At 39.7% G+C, this 17,605-nt stretch overlaps 1 protein-coding gene across 8 annotated transcripts in view; it reads right to left on the bottom strand.

Annotated features, from left to right (window-relative positions):
• Gbf1 (golgi brefeldin A resistant guanine nucleotide exchange factor 1) overlaps nucleotides 1–17,605 on the bottom strand; it is a 137,375-nt gene that overhangs the window by 112,046 nt on the left and 7,724 nt on the right. For all 8 annotated transcript variants that reach the window (XM_031390527.1, XM_031390531.1, XM_031390529.1 and 5 more), the window contains exons 2-3: nucleotides 13,623–13,728; nucleotides 6,144–6,210 (exon numbers count right to left, since the gene is read on the bottom strand). In XM_031390527.1, the coding sequence (XP_031246387.1) occupies nucleotides 6,144–6,210; nucleotides 13,623–13,718 (163 nt within the window). In that variant the 5' untranslated portion in view covers nucleotides 13,719–13,728. The remainder of the gene's footprint in view (nucleotides 1–6,143; nucleotides 6,211–13,622; nucleotides 13,729–17,605) is intronic.

Raw genomic sequence — 17,605 nt, 5'->3', positions numbered from 1 at the left:
ATAGTAAAAAAAAAAAAACCACCATGCATTCCTACCAGTCAGACTTGATTCTGAAGGTATTCTGAGTGGGTATTACAGAGTAAAGGCAGAGCTGTGTCCACAAGAAGCAAACTATACAGAACTCTCTCCTTTCCTTTCCCTTCCTCCTTCTGAGACAGGTTCTCGCTATGAATCCATCCTTTCCTGGAACTGTATAATCTAGGCTGGCCTCCAACTCATGATCCAGCTGCTTCAGTCCTCCATGCTATTGTAACAGGCATGCATCACCAAACCCAGCATCTATTCTCAAGAGTCTTTATTACCCCCATCATGTGTGTGCATGTTTCTGTCTACATGAGCTCATGATGACACGAACATCCCCTTGGAGCCAAAAGTCACTCACTATTGGCATCTTCTGTTGTTCTCCACCCTATTTGTGAAGTGGGATCTTAGACCCTTTTTTAACAAGGTCTCACTCTGTTGCTCAGTCATGATTAGAACTGCTGAGCCCCAGCAATCCTGCCTCTACTTTGCAAACAATTGGAAACATAGTTACTGTGCCCAGCAATCAAGCCACATACTAACATGCTAATCAATCTTGGGTTTTGTATCCGTGTGTGTGTGTGTGTGTGTGTGTGTGTGTGTAAATATATACATACATTTTTATATATGATCTTATGTTTTATTATAAACCAAGAAAGTAAATAAGTGGTATAGGAAATACATACATTTGGCCAACTTTGTCCCTTCCAATATTCAGTCATTTATATAAATTTGTCTGACAAATTTGGTTCTTTTAATTTCCTCTAAAAAGAAACAAAATAATTTTCTGTTATAACTTGTAAAATTTAAAAGTTCAATTCTTGCCAGGCATAGCAATATACACCTTTCACCTCAGCACTCAGAAGACAGGGGTAGAAAGACATCTGCACTCCAGGGTGGCCTGATCTACATGGTGAATTCCACCAGCCAAGGCTAGATAGTGAGACCCTGCCTCAAAACAAAACAGAACAAAAAGGAAAGCCAATGGCTCACTTATGGCTCTTCATAGGCTGCCTAATGATCTATTATTCTGCTATTCCCCAAACTATTGACACCTATAGAAAAAAATTAATATATATATTCAATCAATACAGGAAATAAATTTAGTGATTTAATATAACATATTTACTCTTTTTCCTGACAGTTACTCCTAGGGTAATCAGGCACCCTTGAACAGCTCTTTTCTACCTAGGCAGTTACTTCTAAGAGGCCTGGGCCAGACAGGTGTTAAGTCATAGTTCCTCCCAGATTGGCTTCCAGACTCTGTTTAAATGTTCTCTGAAACCTCTGGAGGGTAGATGTACTCAAACCTCCTAGCTCAGATTCTGAATTCAAAAAGCTTGAGACAGACTGTACCCTACAGGTGTGTTTGTCCAAGATAAACTATATTTAAATAAACTCCTAACACATTCACTTCCTCCAGGCACCTGCTTCTCCCTCTTAAACTCAAGTATGTCAAAGTTCCTGCTATCCCAGTTAGCTCAGTAAAGAAATACCCCTAAGATGTATGTATTCTATGCAATCTACTGACGCCTTTAGAAACATCTAAAGTTTGGCTTATAACAGCTTTACATGAGAAAACCAACCTGAAAAAAACACAACTTTTATTCATTCTCAAGAACTTGACTTGTTATTCAAATGAACAACAACAACAACAATAACAACAACAAAAATGGCAGCAAGCTAGGCATGGCAACACAAACCTGTAATCATAGCACACTGGGAAAATAACCCTGAACTAAATAAATAGTAAGACCAAGTCAAAGAGTGGGAGAGGAGGGAAGGTGACCGCCAACTGTCCTCGTTCACTGTCATCCTCTCCACACCTTGGAAGCATTATTATATGGAATAGATCAGACATCACAAGTCATTTCAGAGTGGTGTGACAGCCACTGGTCTTGTAACACCAGCAGCTACAAAAGCATGACATTTGGTTCACCATACACAAATACCTTGGTTCTCACTCTCTCTCTGTTATTTTATATGCATACATACATATACATATACATATACATTCTCATATATATACATATACACATATGTATGTATATACATTCTCATATATATACACATACATATACACATATATATGTATACATATATGTATGTGTATATATATATATATATGAGAAGTCTTCCTCAAGCCTGGCCCTGAAGGCTTTAATGCCATTAAGAGGTGGTCCCAGATGGGCCTGGTAGCAAATACTTATATCCCATCTCTTGGGAGGTGGAGGTAAGAGGATTCTGATTTTGAAGGCAGCCTGAACTATGAAGTAAAACTTTGTCAAAATAAATTAATAAATAAAATAAAAACAAAGCTAGGATGTGGCTCAGTGATAGAGTACTTCCATAACAAGTACAAAGCCATGGGTGTAATTCCCCAGCACCAAAAAAAAAAAAAAAAATCCTGTAAGAATTTTTTGTTATGATAGTTTTAGAATATTTCTTTCTGATGAAAATCCAAGATTTTTCTAGCAAAGAATCCCTTTGTATATGTAAATTTACAAGTTGTGGACACACATGAACACAAACATATGGAGGAGGTGCTTGAAGACCAAGAAAAAAGACAACCTAAATGTGGATACAAATAAGCACAGTCAAACACACATAACTGAATAAAACTCTTTCCATAAAAGTATACTAAATGAAGGTACTAAGACTTGCAAAGACTTATCTAGTCTGGCAAAAAATTACCCAAAGGTCACAAACCATTGCTCTTAACTGTCATCTTTTTTCAGACCTAAAACCAAGAGCATAACCTTTCTGTTATGGTCCAATCCATGCCACCAATCTTACACAGGTTCTAGCCTGAACATAACTCTAGTATTCTGCCAAAGCCCCGTAAGATTACTAGAATGGTAAAAGGAAATGTATCACTGCAATGTGAAGCTATGGCAGGGTTTGGGCAGATATAAAGGTCACTCAGGGGCAAAAAGGCCACTCCCACTCCCACAGTGGCCCTTTAGCCCCTAAGCCCAGGATACCCCAGCCCTGCAGGCAGCACAGAGTTAACTACCCACCCGTTCTAAGAAGCACAAAGGTACATCACTGCAACATGTCTAACATTTACATTGCCTCTCTCTGCTCATTAAACAGGTTTTGGTTAAATAATGAACAAACTGTATTACAGACTCCGATGAGAATTCCAAAATTATAAATCAACTGGGAAAGCCCAAAGGAGCAGACAGACAGGGAGGGGGAGAAGGATAATATTGACTAATATAAAGGGCGCAGCTTGACAGTGGATATTCCTGCCACACCTGATCAAACATACTCTGTGGGGGGAGGGGAAGGAGAGCAAGAGAGGGGAGATGGGACAAGACAGCCTGAAATTTGCATCCGGAAAAGATTAAAAGGGATTCTTTGGGGATAGAGAAAATACATAATATATATTACTATAAATGCAAAACTGTACTAAAAGCTAACTCAAATGTCAAAGATTACAGCTTGAATAAATTTAAATATAAAAGCCATGTGCTTCCTTGAGTTAATGAGAGAGACATAAAAGGACAAAGTGGGCCAAGAGGCTGAACAGAGCCTTATGCTGCCTTTGCTGGGCAATGGGTCCAAAGTTCGGCTATGACTGCACTCAAAGGCTTCCCTCCAGCATTCTGAGCCCTAAGAAATGTGAATTCATCAATTTTGTAGCTTATGTTTGATTTGTTTTAAATGAACTATAAGCTGGGTGGCACACACCCATAGTCCCAGCTACTGAGAAAGTTAACAAAAACATCACTTGAGTCCACAAATTCAAGGCAAGCCTGGGAAGCAAAATATTGATTACATTTAAAAAACAAATTTTGAGCTATAATTCACATACTATAAAATTTATCCTTGTAAACTATACAATTGAGTATATAATTTCAGGGTTATAGAACCATAAAATATTTTCTTTGCCCCTCCAAAAAAAAGCCGCTCACAGGCCTAGAAAGCATACATCCTCTTTAATTCTTCAGATCTTCCTGAAACCATCCCAAGAGCCCATAATGACTGAGAAAACAATCAGGTCCCTGTCATTGACATATTTTTTAGTCAAAGTAACAATATAAAAAAATCTGTACTTTTAATTGTGGGGCATGTGTTCATCCCAGTGTGTGAATCCTGACTACAGATATTTTCTAAGGAACAAGTGGGATGAACTTAACCAACTTCACTGGACACACGGTGACACGGCTCTTATTTCCTTGTACAGGAAATATATGTGCGTCGTAAGTATACATGCAAAAGTTTCTAAGCTTACAAAAAAAAGGAAAGTTTTGAGCCAGAATTGGTAATGTCGCATGCCTATAATGTCATCACTCAAGAATGACATGTGCTCATGAGCTGCTTGTTGACATGAGTATTGGGAGTAGAACTTGGGTTAACCACTAAGCTACTGCCTATGTTTGATGTTTTTAGATCTTTCTTTTTGGTTCGTTTGTTTGTTTGCCACTAGGAATTGAACCCAGAGTCTTGTGAATGTGAGGCAAGTGCACTGCCATTGAGCTGTATCTCTGATCCATTTGCATTTGTTTGTTTTAAGACAGGGTCTCTGCTGGCCCTGAACTCATTCTTTAGCCTAGACAGGTCTTAAATGTTCAATCCTCCTGCCCCAGGTCTGTACCACCATGCCTGGATTGTTTATTTGCTTGCTTGTTTAAGATAGGGCCTCATTTTGTAGCCCAGACTCTCCTGAAACTCAGTGTCTATACAAAGTTCCTTGTACTGTGTATGTAAGGTAATAGAAGAAGAAAGTTTCAGCCCCTGTGTATGCTTGTTATTCTTTACTATGTGGCCCATGCTTGCCTCAAACTCATGGCACTCCTGTCTCAGCCTCCTGAGTACTTGGATTATAGGTGTAAGCCACCAGACCTGGCTTATAAATTTAAAGCCTTTTCAAAGTAAAAGTTGTTCCTTTATAGTAACTTTGACCTTGGGAAAAGAACTAAGAAATGTTCTCCAAACTTTCTCTTGTGTTTCTCATAAAATGAGGACATTTTTTAATTTATTGTTTCTTTAATTTGTTGAAGTCTAAATACTATTCAATTATGGTCTGAGATATACCTCCAGCTGACAGGATTCCAGGGCTACATTACAAGAACACAGTTCTAAGACATTCTCCTTTAGTCTGTATTGGAAAAAAAACAAAACAAAACAAAACAAAAACCCACAGGAGTAAAATAAGAACAATAAGTAACAACAAAATCACAGGAATTGATTTTTTTCTTTTATTACTCTTTTCTCCCACACACAATAAAAGGCATTTTATATATACAGTCTCTTCTAATTAAATGTACCGAAGGCAATGTAAAACATGGGAAAGGGCACTAAACCAGGTGTCAGCAGCCTAAAATTTACTTGATTCTATCTCTGAGAATGAATCAGCTGAATCACTTTAGGTGTATTATTTGTTTGTCTGTCTGTCTGACTGTTTCACTTGAGACAGGTCTCTTACAGCTTAGGTGGCCTAAAACTGGTACGTAGCTAAAGGATGATCTTGAATTCCCAAACCTCTTGACTCCTCTCAAGACCTGAGATCACAGGTCCATCCTGATATGGGCATCCACCATACCCAGTTTTATGGGGCATCAGGACTGAATCTAGGGCTTATTTGTGAGAGATGCATACTCTACAAACTGAGCTATGCCAATAGCCCTTCAGCTACATCGCTTTGCTTTCTTTCATAAAAGGAGACAACATTATGATTGCCTTCTCCACACACCTGGGGAAAGCTGAGCAAGGATAATAAATATGGAAGTGGCTTTGAAAACTGTGTGAATATTACATAAAGTTGATTTGACTAGGAAAATAAAAATCAAAGGACCTGAGAACATAGGAAGACTAAAAGATTGGCAAGCTTTATCCATGAGCCAGATCTGACTTGCATCCTCTTTAAGAAAGACATTATATACTCTCTACACATCTCACCTCTGCCTGGTGAGCCCTGCAGGCAGAGGTGAGCAGCTGAGCTGCACACAGACTACAAAGCCTCAATTATTTACTATATGGTCCTGTCTTTGTTCCATTTACTTGTCCTATAGAATCCATTATATGAAAGTTTTGTCTATCCCTGCAGTAAATCAAACACATGTATTTCTTACTAGGCCCAGTAGTTTGCACCGTTTCCTACACATGGACCTTACCTGGCACACTGTTTAAGACCTCCTTCAGGTGACTGAAACTGTGCAGAAGGGGGTCCCGTTCTTCATCCTAAACAATCATAGGTCAAGAAAAAGAAATGATTAGTCGAAGATAGGGAAGAGAAAACAAAACATCAAAACCTTTTTCTAAATCCAACCAGAAAATTTAGTAAGTTTTCCTTCTGAGGAAAGAAGCTTAGCCATGGCTCCTGACTCTCTTATTTCAGAGGCACTGGGAGTTTACCGAAAATAAGTTCCTCAGTGCTAGCCTTCAGCCCAGATTCTTTTATTCTCTTTAACATTTCTTACAGTTTATTTATTTTGTGTGCATGTGAATGTGGGGTGGAGGTGGCATGCCATGGTCAGACTCAGCCCAGTTTCTCCTGTGAATCACATCCCATATAGGAGTCACCTAACTAAATGTGGAGGTGGGGGGGAGAGTCTTGAAATTTTTAGCAATAGCAATGTTTCTGAATACAGAATGACCAAAATTTAATTCCAAATCCCTGAGTGATGAATCCATGGTATTTCAGATGTATCCCTATACTGTCTTTCCCTACTTCACCACTGGCAGCCACTGTTCTAATCAACATATACTTTGCATTGCACATGCCACACCTTGCATTGCAATAAGCATGCCTGAAACACATCACCTCAGATTTCAAGCCTGTGTATTTGATGAGCGGCAGTACTTTCACTGTACATAAAAATTTTTTCTGCTCTTCTAGAAGCACACTGTAAGTCTAGTTATGGAAAAAGACTTTAAAAGTATTTTCTACTGTCATTCCTCAGGATGTAGGTATCAAATTAGTATGTCTTTGTATTGTATTTTAGAATGTTTGGTTTTAAAACTGCTGTTTGTATTACTAACAAGTTTCATTTAAAAAAAAAAATCATGAGCCAGGTGTGTCAGGGCACCCCTTTAGTCCCAGCACTCTGGAGGCAGAGGCAGATGGATCTCTGCGAGTTTGAGGTCAGCCTGGTCTACAAAGTAAGAACAGCCAACCAGGACTGTTTTGAAAAACCAGAAAAAAAAAAGATCATGAAATGAATCTTGGCTTAAGATGACAAAAGGATTTCCAACAATTCCTGAAATGTTCCTAAGCATACGTCTACCTTTGTGTACTACATATTTATACAAAAATAGCACTGTCAGCATGAAAATTACAAAATAAAATCAAAATAACTATCAACTATGAAGAACAGTGATAACGTTCAAAGACTCAGCCATGGTTTAATTCTTTATGTAAGAATATATAAGTACATATGCCTCATTAGTATGCAAATCTGCTTTAATCTTTAATAAACAGTAAGATTATATATATAGCAAAAAATGTTTTTAAAACATTGATTTGTTTTGTTCATGTATTTATGCATTTAGCCACTCACGCCTTGATGCAGGTATGAAAGTCAGAGTCCAGCCTGCAAGAGTTGGTTCTCTCCTTCCATATGTTCTGGGAATCAAAGTTGGGTCATCAAGCATGATAGCAAGCAACTCTACAGTTTAAGCCATCTCAGAATTATCTTTAAATTTCTTTATGATTTATTATCAGTATATGTTTTATTTGTCTGCCTATTTTACATATCTAGATGCCCCAGGGTGTTTTAATTTTTCTTACACAAAAAGGGACTGACATTTAAAAAAAAATGGTCAACATTATTTATCTAAGTGTTTGTATATACAAACCCACGTCTGTACTTTTATTCCATATACATACATGATAAAAATATATATTAGAACTTTCTAAAGTGATAAGAATATATAAACTATTTGGTGAGTATGTTTGGAATGTTCCCATGTCAATTCAAAAATATTAATTAGGGGGCTGGAAAGATGGTTTAGCAGGTAAAATGCTAGTTAGAAAACACTAAACTAGTTTCTATAGTTGTGCCAAAATTTTTTACACCAATTCCACAAAATTTACATATATACACAATACATGTATATATATATATATATATATATATATGTATATATATATACACACACACACACACACAGCAAGCCAACTTTATAACTGTATGTGAGGGAGTACAATAAAGAGACTGCCAACACAACCATTCCTTGAGAAGGAACTGAGAAGATTTGTTTCTAGATAAGAGACAGTGAATATCCATAAGCATCTGGAAGAGTCCAGAGCCAGAGAAATGAGAAACAGACTGGACATGGTAAGCCAGGGTACCTGGAGAATGGGAGAGAATAGTGGAGATAGCAAGAGAAAGCAAGGGGGCTTTGGGTAGCAGGGGTGGGTGGGCAAACCATGCAGAGTATAGGAGAAAGACTAGTAGTTGGGGGAAGCAGCTCCTTTTGGGGACAAAAACAACACCAAAACAAAACAAAACAAATAAAACACTTTACAAGTTCCTTAAGAATGGTGGCTTTTATCCTTCTGTAGGCCAGCTTGAGCTCATTTACAGACATATGGACCTCCTGAGTCCTGACACTACCTAAGTTTCTATCTATCTGATTGGTAAGATATGGCCTACTCCATATGTGGAAGCTTGCAGATTCCACTGTATAGAATTATCATCACCCAGCTATACTTTATGTATTACCAATAACTAACCTAGTTTGAATGAAGTTGATTACTAATTATAGCCCTAGGAAATTAAAGTATTTCTGATGTTTCTAGGAATTCTAAAGTAGTCCTAAATATCAGCTTGATTTATAAAGGAGATGAGAGAAATAGTACAACAGCTGAGTTTGACTCCCAGCACCCACGTCCAGTGCTTACAACCACCTGTAACTCCAGCTCTAGAAGGGCAGACACCTTCTTCTGGCCTCCTCAGGTACTTCAAGGACTGTATGCATGTAGGCATGCGTGTGTGTGGGCATGGGCACACACATATACATAAGTAAAAAATAGATTTATAACTGGGTGGCCGTGGCACACTCTTTTATTTCCAGCACTTGGGAAGCAGGTGGATCTCTGAGTTCAAGGCCAGCCTGGTCTACTGAGTGAATCCCAGGACAATCAAAGCTACACAGAGAAACCATGTCTCAAAAAAAAAAAAAAAAAAAAAAAAAACATAAAATTATAAAAATGAGGTGGATCTGAAGAGATGGCTCAGCAGTTAAGATACTAGCTACTCTTCCAGAGGACCCTGGTTCAATTCTCAGCTGTGACAGCTCACAATTGTTTGTTACTCTAGTTTCAGGGGACCTGGCACTTTCAGACAGAAATATATGCAAGCAAGAAAGGCACCAATGCACATAAAATAAAGATAAATAAACATTTTTAAATTTTTCAAATAGGGCTGGTGAGATGGCTCAGTGAGTAAGAGCACCGATTGCTCTTCCGAAGGTCATGAGTTCGGATCCCAGCAACCACATGGTGGCTCACAACCACCTGTAATGAGATCTGATGCCCCCTTTTCTGGTGCGTCTGAAGACAGCTACAGTGTACTTATAATAGATACATAATAAATAAATCTAAAAAAAAAAATTTTTTTTCAAATAAAGCTTTTGAGAGCTCTCCCTAGCTCACTACCTGTGGTTATCTGGCTGACAATGTCTCTCTGAAGCTCAACCACTGAAACCCTGGTCCTCAGTTAGCGGCACTGTTTGGTGAGATAGTATTACAGGAGGTTAGTCACTAGGGGTGGGCTCTGAGAGTGCACGTCCCACTTCCAGTTTACTCTCTGCTTCATGCTTGTGGCTGAAAATCTCTCTTAGCTTCCTGCTCTGGTCATCTATTGCCACGCTCCAACCCCACCACACAAACTCTTTCCCAGGAACTGTAAGACAAAGTACACTCCTTTCTAGTCTCTCTTGTTTTATTTTACATTGTGTGTGACAGCGTGTCTTGCTTGCATGTATGTATATGCGCTGCTTGTGCCCTCAGTGCCCTCAAGTCCAAAGAGGCATCAGGGACTGGAGAGATAACTCAGCCATCCACAGGGTACTTCAAAACCATCTCTAACTCCAGTTGCAAGAAATGTGTTTTCGCTGGGCAGTGGTGGGGCACGCCTTTAATCCCAGCACTTGGGAGACAGAGGCAGGCGGATTTCTGAGTTCGAGGCCAGCCTGGACTACAGAGTGAATTCCAGGACAGCCAGGGATACACAGAAAAACCCTGTCTCAAAAAACAAAAACAAAAACAAAACAAAAAAAAGAAATGTGTTTTCTTCTTATCATAGAAGGTAAACTTTGAGGTTTCTAGATATGCTAAAGTCCGAAATGTCAATTTAATTTACAAAAATATCAAGCACATATGTGGCACATAGACATATAAGCAGACAAAATGCCCATTTACATAAAATAATAGTTTTTTTAAATTTTAAAAGAAAAGTATCGGATTCCTGAAATTGAAGTTACAGACAGTTGTAAGCCGCAATGTGGGTGCTGGGAATCTCAGCCAGGCCCTCTGGAAGAGCAGTCAGTGCTCTTAACCCCTGAGCCATCTCTCCATCCCTTTGGTTTTTTTGCTTTTCTGTTTTAGATTCCTATTGTATGTATGGGTATTTTGCCTGCACGTATAACTGAACACACATATACCTAGTACCCATGAGACCAAAATATGGCATTAGATTCCCTGGAACTGGTATGGGTGCTAGGAATCAATCTGGGTCCTCTGAAAAAGCAACAAGTATTCTTAAACAGTGAGCTATCTCTCTATCCCTGGTTAGTGTTCCATCACAGCAACAGAAAAGTAACAAACTCACTAACCCGCTCCCATTATCAAGAGTGCTGGGCGTGGTACACACCTCTAATCTCAGCATTTGAGAGCAGAGGCAAGTACATTTCTGTGAGTTTGAAGCCAAGATGGTCGACAAAGCAAGTTCCAGGATATCCAGGGCTATGAAGAGAAACCTGTCTCCAAAAAGCAATGGCTTCCCTTTCTTAATAAAGTGTCTCTATTTTTACTTCATGCCTATATACATTATATGCATGCATGTGTGTGCATAGAATGTGGGCATCTTTTGGGTTAAGCCTGTAAATGTGATGCCAGCTGGAATAAAACAGAAGACAAAAGTGTTCTTGCATACCAACGACATTTCTGATTTCCTATTCCTTTCATTATTACAAGAAACATGATTACTGTTTTAATGGGGGATTTTTTTCACCTTTACTTTATTTGTGTGTACATATACATAAAGGCATACTTATATAGTAGTCAGACAACAAGCTGTGGGAGTCAGTTCTTTTCTTCCACCACGTGGGTTCCAGAGATTTGAACCCAAGTGGTCAGGTGTGCTGGTTTGAATGAAAATGCCCAGTCTCTCTCTGTGTGCTGCCTAAAGATCAGGATGTAGCCCTCAGCCACTGCTATAGAACCATGTATACCACCATGCTATTGCCATGATAAGAGACTGTTAATTCATTAATTTATTAAATTAATTAAATTGTTAAATTAAATTAACCTGTAATTCAATGCTTTCTTTCATAAAGCTGCTTTAGTCATGAAGTCTCTTCACAGTAACAGAACAGGGATTCATACATTAGACTTTAGCCACTCACCCACCTTGCCAGCCCTGGGTGTTGTTAGCCTACAAACATTTTTAAGATAGCCTATAAAATAATGGATTTCAACTAGAGGGTGGTGGTGGTGCATACCTGCAATCCTAACACTTGGGAAATGGAGGCAAGATTAGTTTAAAGACAGCCAGCCTCACCTACATGTCAATCCCACCTGCCTTCTCCATCCTCCTGGCCACTCTAGTTGGTCCTCTACTACCCTCAAGTAGACTGCCTCCTCTTTCCTTTGGTTTGTTTGTTTATCATGTATATATAATATGTGTACTTCACAGGCATATGCCAAAGTCAGAGGAGAACTTTGTAGAACTGTTTCTCTGTCCATTTTTATGTAGGTTTCAGGGATCAAACTCAGGTCATCAGAATTTCACCCACTGAGCCATCTTACCAGCCACTGTTTTTTATTGTTGTTATTTTTAATTCTTCTTTTTCACCTGGATATGTGTGTGGCATGCATGTGTATATATACATGTTCACAAACATGTGGAGGCCTGAAGTTAATATTGGGCATCTACCTCCATCACTCTTCCACCTTATCCTCAGAGGCTGAGCTCTCACACAACCCCAGAGCTCACTGGTATGCTAGTCTACTAGCTAGCTTGCTCCAGGTATTCCTGTCTCTGCCTTCCAAGGCTCGAATTACAAGCTTTATACACTTCACCAGCTCTAGATGACCACTAATCCTTTATATGAGTTCTAGGGATCCAACCTCTATGCCTATTGCTTGTGTAGCAAGTGTTTTAACTACTGAGCCATCTCCCTAGCTCATGACCTTTTAAGATTTATTTTTATTCAGTGTGTGTGTGTATGTCTTTGTGAGTATATAGTATAGTGTGCAGGTACCCAAGGAGGCTAGAAGAGGGTATAGGATTACCCAGAACTGAAGACAGAGTTGTGAGTTGCTCAATACGAGTGCTCTGAACCAAACATGGTCTACTGGAAAATTTCTACAGAGCCATTCCTACAGACCTAACCACCCACACCTTTTTTTTTTTTTTTTGGTTTTTTTTTTCTTTTTTTTTCTTTTTTCTTTCTTTTTTGTTTTTCAAAACAGGGTTTCTCTATTTAGCCCTGGCTGTCCTGAAACTCACTCTGTGGACTAGGCTGGCCTTGAACTCAGAAATCCACCTGCCTCTGCTTCCCAAGTGCTGGGATTAAAGGTGTGTACCACTACTGCCTGGCCTATTTTTGGTTTTTAACACAGGGTCTCAAAGAGCCTAGGTTAGCTTGGAACTCACTATGTAGCCAAAGCTAGCCTTGAATGTATGATCCTTTTGCTCCTACCTCCAAGTGCTAGGATTACAAGAATACAGCACACCAGCCAGCTTCGTCCCTCTGTGCTCTCATGTCACATGGAGTCTACTGTCTCTCCTCTCTCTCCTTCTACCACCTCTGTGTTCTCATGTCACATGGATTCTATTGATCTCCCCTCTCTCTCCTTCTATCAGGGCCTGTCTTATTAGGGTTTCATTGGTGTGAAGAGACAACCAGGGCAACCCTTATAAAAGAAAATATGTTATTGGGGCTGGCTTACAGTTTCCGAGGTTCAGTCCCGTCATCATGGCGGGAAGCATGGTACTGTGCAGGCAGGCATGGTGCTGGAAGAACCAAGAGCTCTATATCTCTATCCACAGGCAGCAGAAGACTGTCACACTGGGTGTAGCTTGAGCTTATATGAGACCTCAAAGTCTCACACAGTGAGACACTCCACAGTGACATATTTCCTCCAACAAGGCCACACCTACAGCAACTAAGCCATACCTCCTAATTGGGCCACTCCCTATGAGCCAAGCATTCAAACATATAAGTCTTAGAGATCATACCTATTCACCACAACAGGACCTATTCCTTTCCTTTCACATTCCCTTTTTTCTTTCATCATGAATGTGTGCGCGCACGTGCGCGCACACACCTACACACATTCCTCCCCGCCCCCTTAGTTGATTGTTTTAACCAAGGATGAGATGTCTATAATTCAGTGATCTGTCTGCCCATTCCCCACTCACCAGTGGTATATGGGTGCTCCATCGGGCATTTCGTTTGATGGCACCAACAACAATGTTGATTTCTCCTTGAATGATGTAAATATTCTTATCCACCATCCTGACAAACCTACCAGAACAGTTGAAGAGAAAAGATTGGTTAATATTTTTCCTTTTCAGAGTTGTTTGGTTGGTTGGTTCATTGGTTTCTCTGTGTAGCCCTCGTTGCCTTAGAACTAACTCTGTAGACCAGGCTGGCCTCAAACTGAGAGCTCCACCTGCATCTGCATCCCAAGTGCTGGGATTAAAGGTTCACATGACAACACCTGCCTTTCCCCTTCTACTTTGTGTATATAAATGTTTAGCCTGCACATACATCTGTGCACCATGTGCACACCCAGTACCAGCATAGACCAGAAGAAGGCATAAGATCCACTGGGACTGGAGTTACAGACAGTTATAGTTATGAGCCACCATGTGGGTGCTGAAAATCAAACCTGGGTCGTCTAAAAGAGCAACCAGTTCTCTTAACCACTGAGCAATCTCTTCAACCCCAAGATGGGGGATTATTTAACCACTACCCATGTATGGTAACATACACTGTAATTCTAGCCATGAGACAGGCTGAGGCGGAAGAACTAATTTATTATTTTAACTGCTCCCAAAGGAACTACTATGGGATTGTCTTTGCTGCCCAGAATAGCACTTAGAAAAGATACTTAATTATTTCCCAAGGTAAAAATATTGAAAAATGGGATTTCTCTTGGAAGATTAGAGATATAGTTGACATGGTAGAGCGCTTTCCTAGCATGCACAAAGCTCTAAGCTCAATGCCCAGCACCACTTACAGAAGGCAGGCATGGTGATGAATGCCTGTAATCTAAGCACCACAGTATGTAAAGGCTGACAAAGCAGAAAAGATAAAGTCATCCTTCACAAACAGCAAAGTGGAGACAACCTGGATACATGACACTCTTTACCAAATAACATGTTCTTAGCATAGAGTATATCGTAGGAGTATATAACAACAAATTTGCCACCTTCCATCATTTAAAAACTGCTAAGAGCCAGTATAGCTAACCCAAGAAACACCAGTACTCATGAAGAAGCCAGCCTTGTCTATGCAGTGACTCTCTCTCCGAAAATGGAAGAAAGGAAGAAAGAAAGAAAGAAAGAAAGAAAGAAAGAAAGAAAGAAAGGGAGAAAGAAAGAAAGAAAGAAGTCGGGCGATGGTGGCACACGCCTTTAATCCCAGCACTTGGGAGGCAGAGGCAGGCAGATTTCTGAGTTCGAGGCCAGCCTGGTCTACAGAGTGAGTTCCAGGACAGCCAGGGCTACACAGAGAAACCCTGTCTCAAAAAACCAAAAAGAAAAAGAAAGAAAGAAAGAAAGAAAGAAAGAAAGAAAGAAAGAAAGAAAGAAAGAAAGAAAGAAAGAAAGAAAAAGAGAGAGGATGGGAGGGTGGGAGGGAAAATAGTTCACAACTACTACAAAGTGAAAAAAAGTATTATAGTATATGACTACTTACCTATCTACTGCTGTGTATAAACAAAAAAACAAACCACACATGCAAAACATGATTTTTTTTTTAGGTTTTTGAGACCAGGCTGGCCTCGAACTCAGAGATCCACCTGCCTCTGCTTCCCAGGTGCTGGGATTAAAGGCGTGCAACACAACACCACCACCACCACTTGGTGACATTTTTATTTTTTAAATATGTAATATTTAGCATACAAAAGGACACAGAGTCATATAATAGCCAGCATCCAGATTAGTGGTATAACTTAAGACTCTGAATACTTCCCAAACAAATCTTCTTGCTTTTACCCATAACTCTTACTATTATAAAACTGATTTTTATTAACTTTTTAACTCTTATTTCATTTATATGTACCTTTAAGTAATATATAACACCATTATATATCTTTTATATATAATTAATATTTTATATATTCTTCTGTAACTTGTACTTTGACATTTTATCTAAGAGTCATCTATTTGATAAGCACAGTTACTATATTTTGTACAGATATACATGTATAGATAAGATAGATAAGCATATGCCAAGTACAGCATCTAAAGTTGTGTATGGTAGTCTACACCTTCAATCCCAGCATACCACAGGCAGAGGCAGGCTAGTCTCTGTGAGGGAAAGGACAGTTTGGCCTACACAGTGAGTTCCAGAGCAACCAGGGCTACACAGAGAAACTCTGTCTCGAGAATCATAAATAACTAAATGAACTAGAGAAATGATTCAGTTCCCAGCACCCCATAGTGGCTCACAACCATCCACAGCATGCACAAGGCACACAAACATATATGTAAGCAAAACACTCATACACATAAAAGTAAATAAAGAAATTTAAATCTTTTGTTTTATTTGGTTTTTTGACACAGGATTTCTCTGTGTAGCCCTGGCTATCCTAGAACTCTCTCTGTAGACCAGGCTGGCCTTAAACTAAGAGATCCACTTGACTGTCTCCTGAGTGCTGGGATTAAAGGTGTGAGCCACCATGCCCAGTAATTGTTTTAATTTAACTCTAAATAAATAAAGGGTCTAGGCAAGTATATCCAAACACACAGTCAGCTATCTAAAGAGAAAGTGCTTTGAAATTGGGGTATAATAAAACCTTTATCTGTACTGCTTTGATTTTTTTCAGAAGAATATTTTAGCATATTACCAATATAAATTAAACACTACTAATAATAAGAGATCTATTACTTCCACTGAGAAATTTTACAGTTCAATAGTATGAAAAAAAAAAAAAACACTCTAACACAGAAAGTCATTGAGGAAAGCATGCTTACAGCTTGGGGTGCTGGAACGCTGGCTTGGCAGTCCACACCACTGGCTCCTTGTCCAGAGGGCACAGGATTAATTCCCAGACCCGTGTGACAGCTAACAATCATCTCTGACTGGGATCTGGTACCCTCTTCTGGCCTCCAAGGGCACTAGGTAGTCACGGCATACATACATGTATGCACAACACCCACACAGATAAAATGAACTTTTTAAAGTAGCTAAATTTACATGTTTATATATAAGATGGGATTCCCCAAGAAATGAAAGACATGAAAACCACCAAGTTAAGCATAGTGATATACCTTGAGAGTCAGAGGCAGATCTCTGAGTTTGAGGCCAGCCTGATCTATAGAGTGAGCCAGGGCTACACAGAGAAACCCTGTCTTGGGAGGGAAAAAAAAAGTAAAAAAAGAAAATAGAAGAGAAAAGAAGAAAAGAAAACCAACCAAATATCCACAGGAAGGAAGAAGGAAGGAGGAAAGGAGGGGGGGAGGGAAGAAGGGAGAGAAGGAAGGAAGGAAATACGGAGAAAAGAAAAAAGAAAGGGAGGGAGGGAGGGAAGGAAGGGAGGGAAGAAGAGAGAGAAAAGAAACCAACCAGGTAGCTACATACAGCTAGCTGAGTACAGACTAGGAGAGCATGTTTACTAGCTAGACATCTTGCAGAGGACCACATCTAAAATATACAAGAAACAAGCAGCCCGGAGCCAGGGGGATGGCACAGTCAGAAAAGCATGAAAATCTGAGTTCAGATTCACAGATAAAATGCAAATAAAATAAAAATAATGCCAAATAAAAGGCATGGCAGCAGGTAGGTGCCTGTCACCTGAGTGCTAGGGAAGTAGACAGGAGGATCCCTAGGGCTTACAGGTGAGCAGGTCCAATGGAAGACCCTCATCTCCAAAAGCAAGGTGGAGAGAGACGGAGAAGGACACTTGTGCCTTGTACCACACAAACATGTACAACACACATGCACACACACAAAGAAGGTAAAGGCAGTCTCAAGCAATACAGTCGATAAATGGGCAGACAGTTCTCAAAAGATGAACTACAAGTGGCCAATAAGCATAAGAAAAATGTTCAACTTTGCCAGGCGGTGGTGGCACATGCCAGCACTTGGGAGGCAGAGGCAGGAGGATTTCTGAGTTCAAGGCCAGCCTGGTTGGTCTACAGAGTGAGTTCTCTGTCTCGAAAAACCAAAAAAA

Source organism: Mastomys coucha, unplaced genomic scaffold (genome assembly GCF_008632895.1).
Source record: "Mastomys coucha isolate ucsf_1 unplaced genomic scaffold, UCSF_Mcou_1 pScaffold21, whole genome shotgun sequence".
Classification (NCBI taxonomy): domain Eukaryota; kingdom Metazoa; phylum Chordata; class Mammalia; order Rodentia; family Muridae; genus Mastomys; species Mastomys coucha.
Note: the sequence above shows the minus strand (reverse complement) of the source record. Positions and strands in the feature narration are given on the sequence as shown.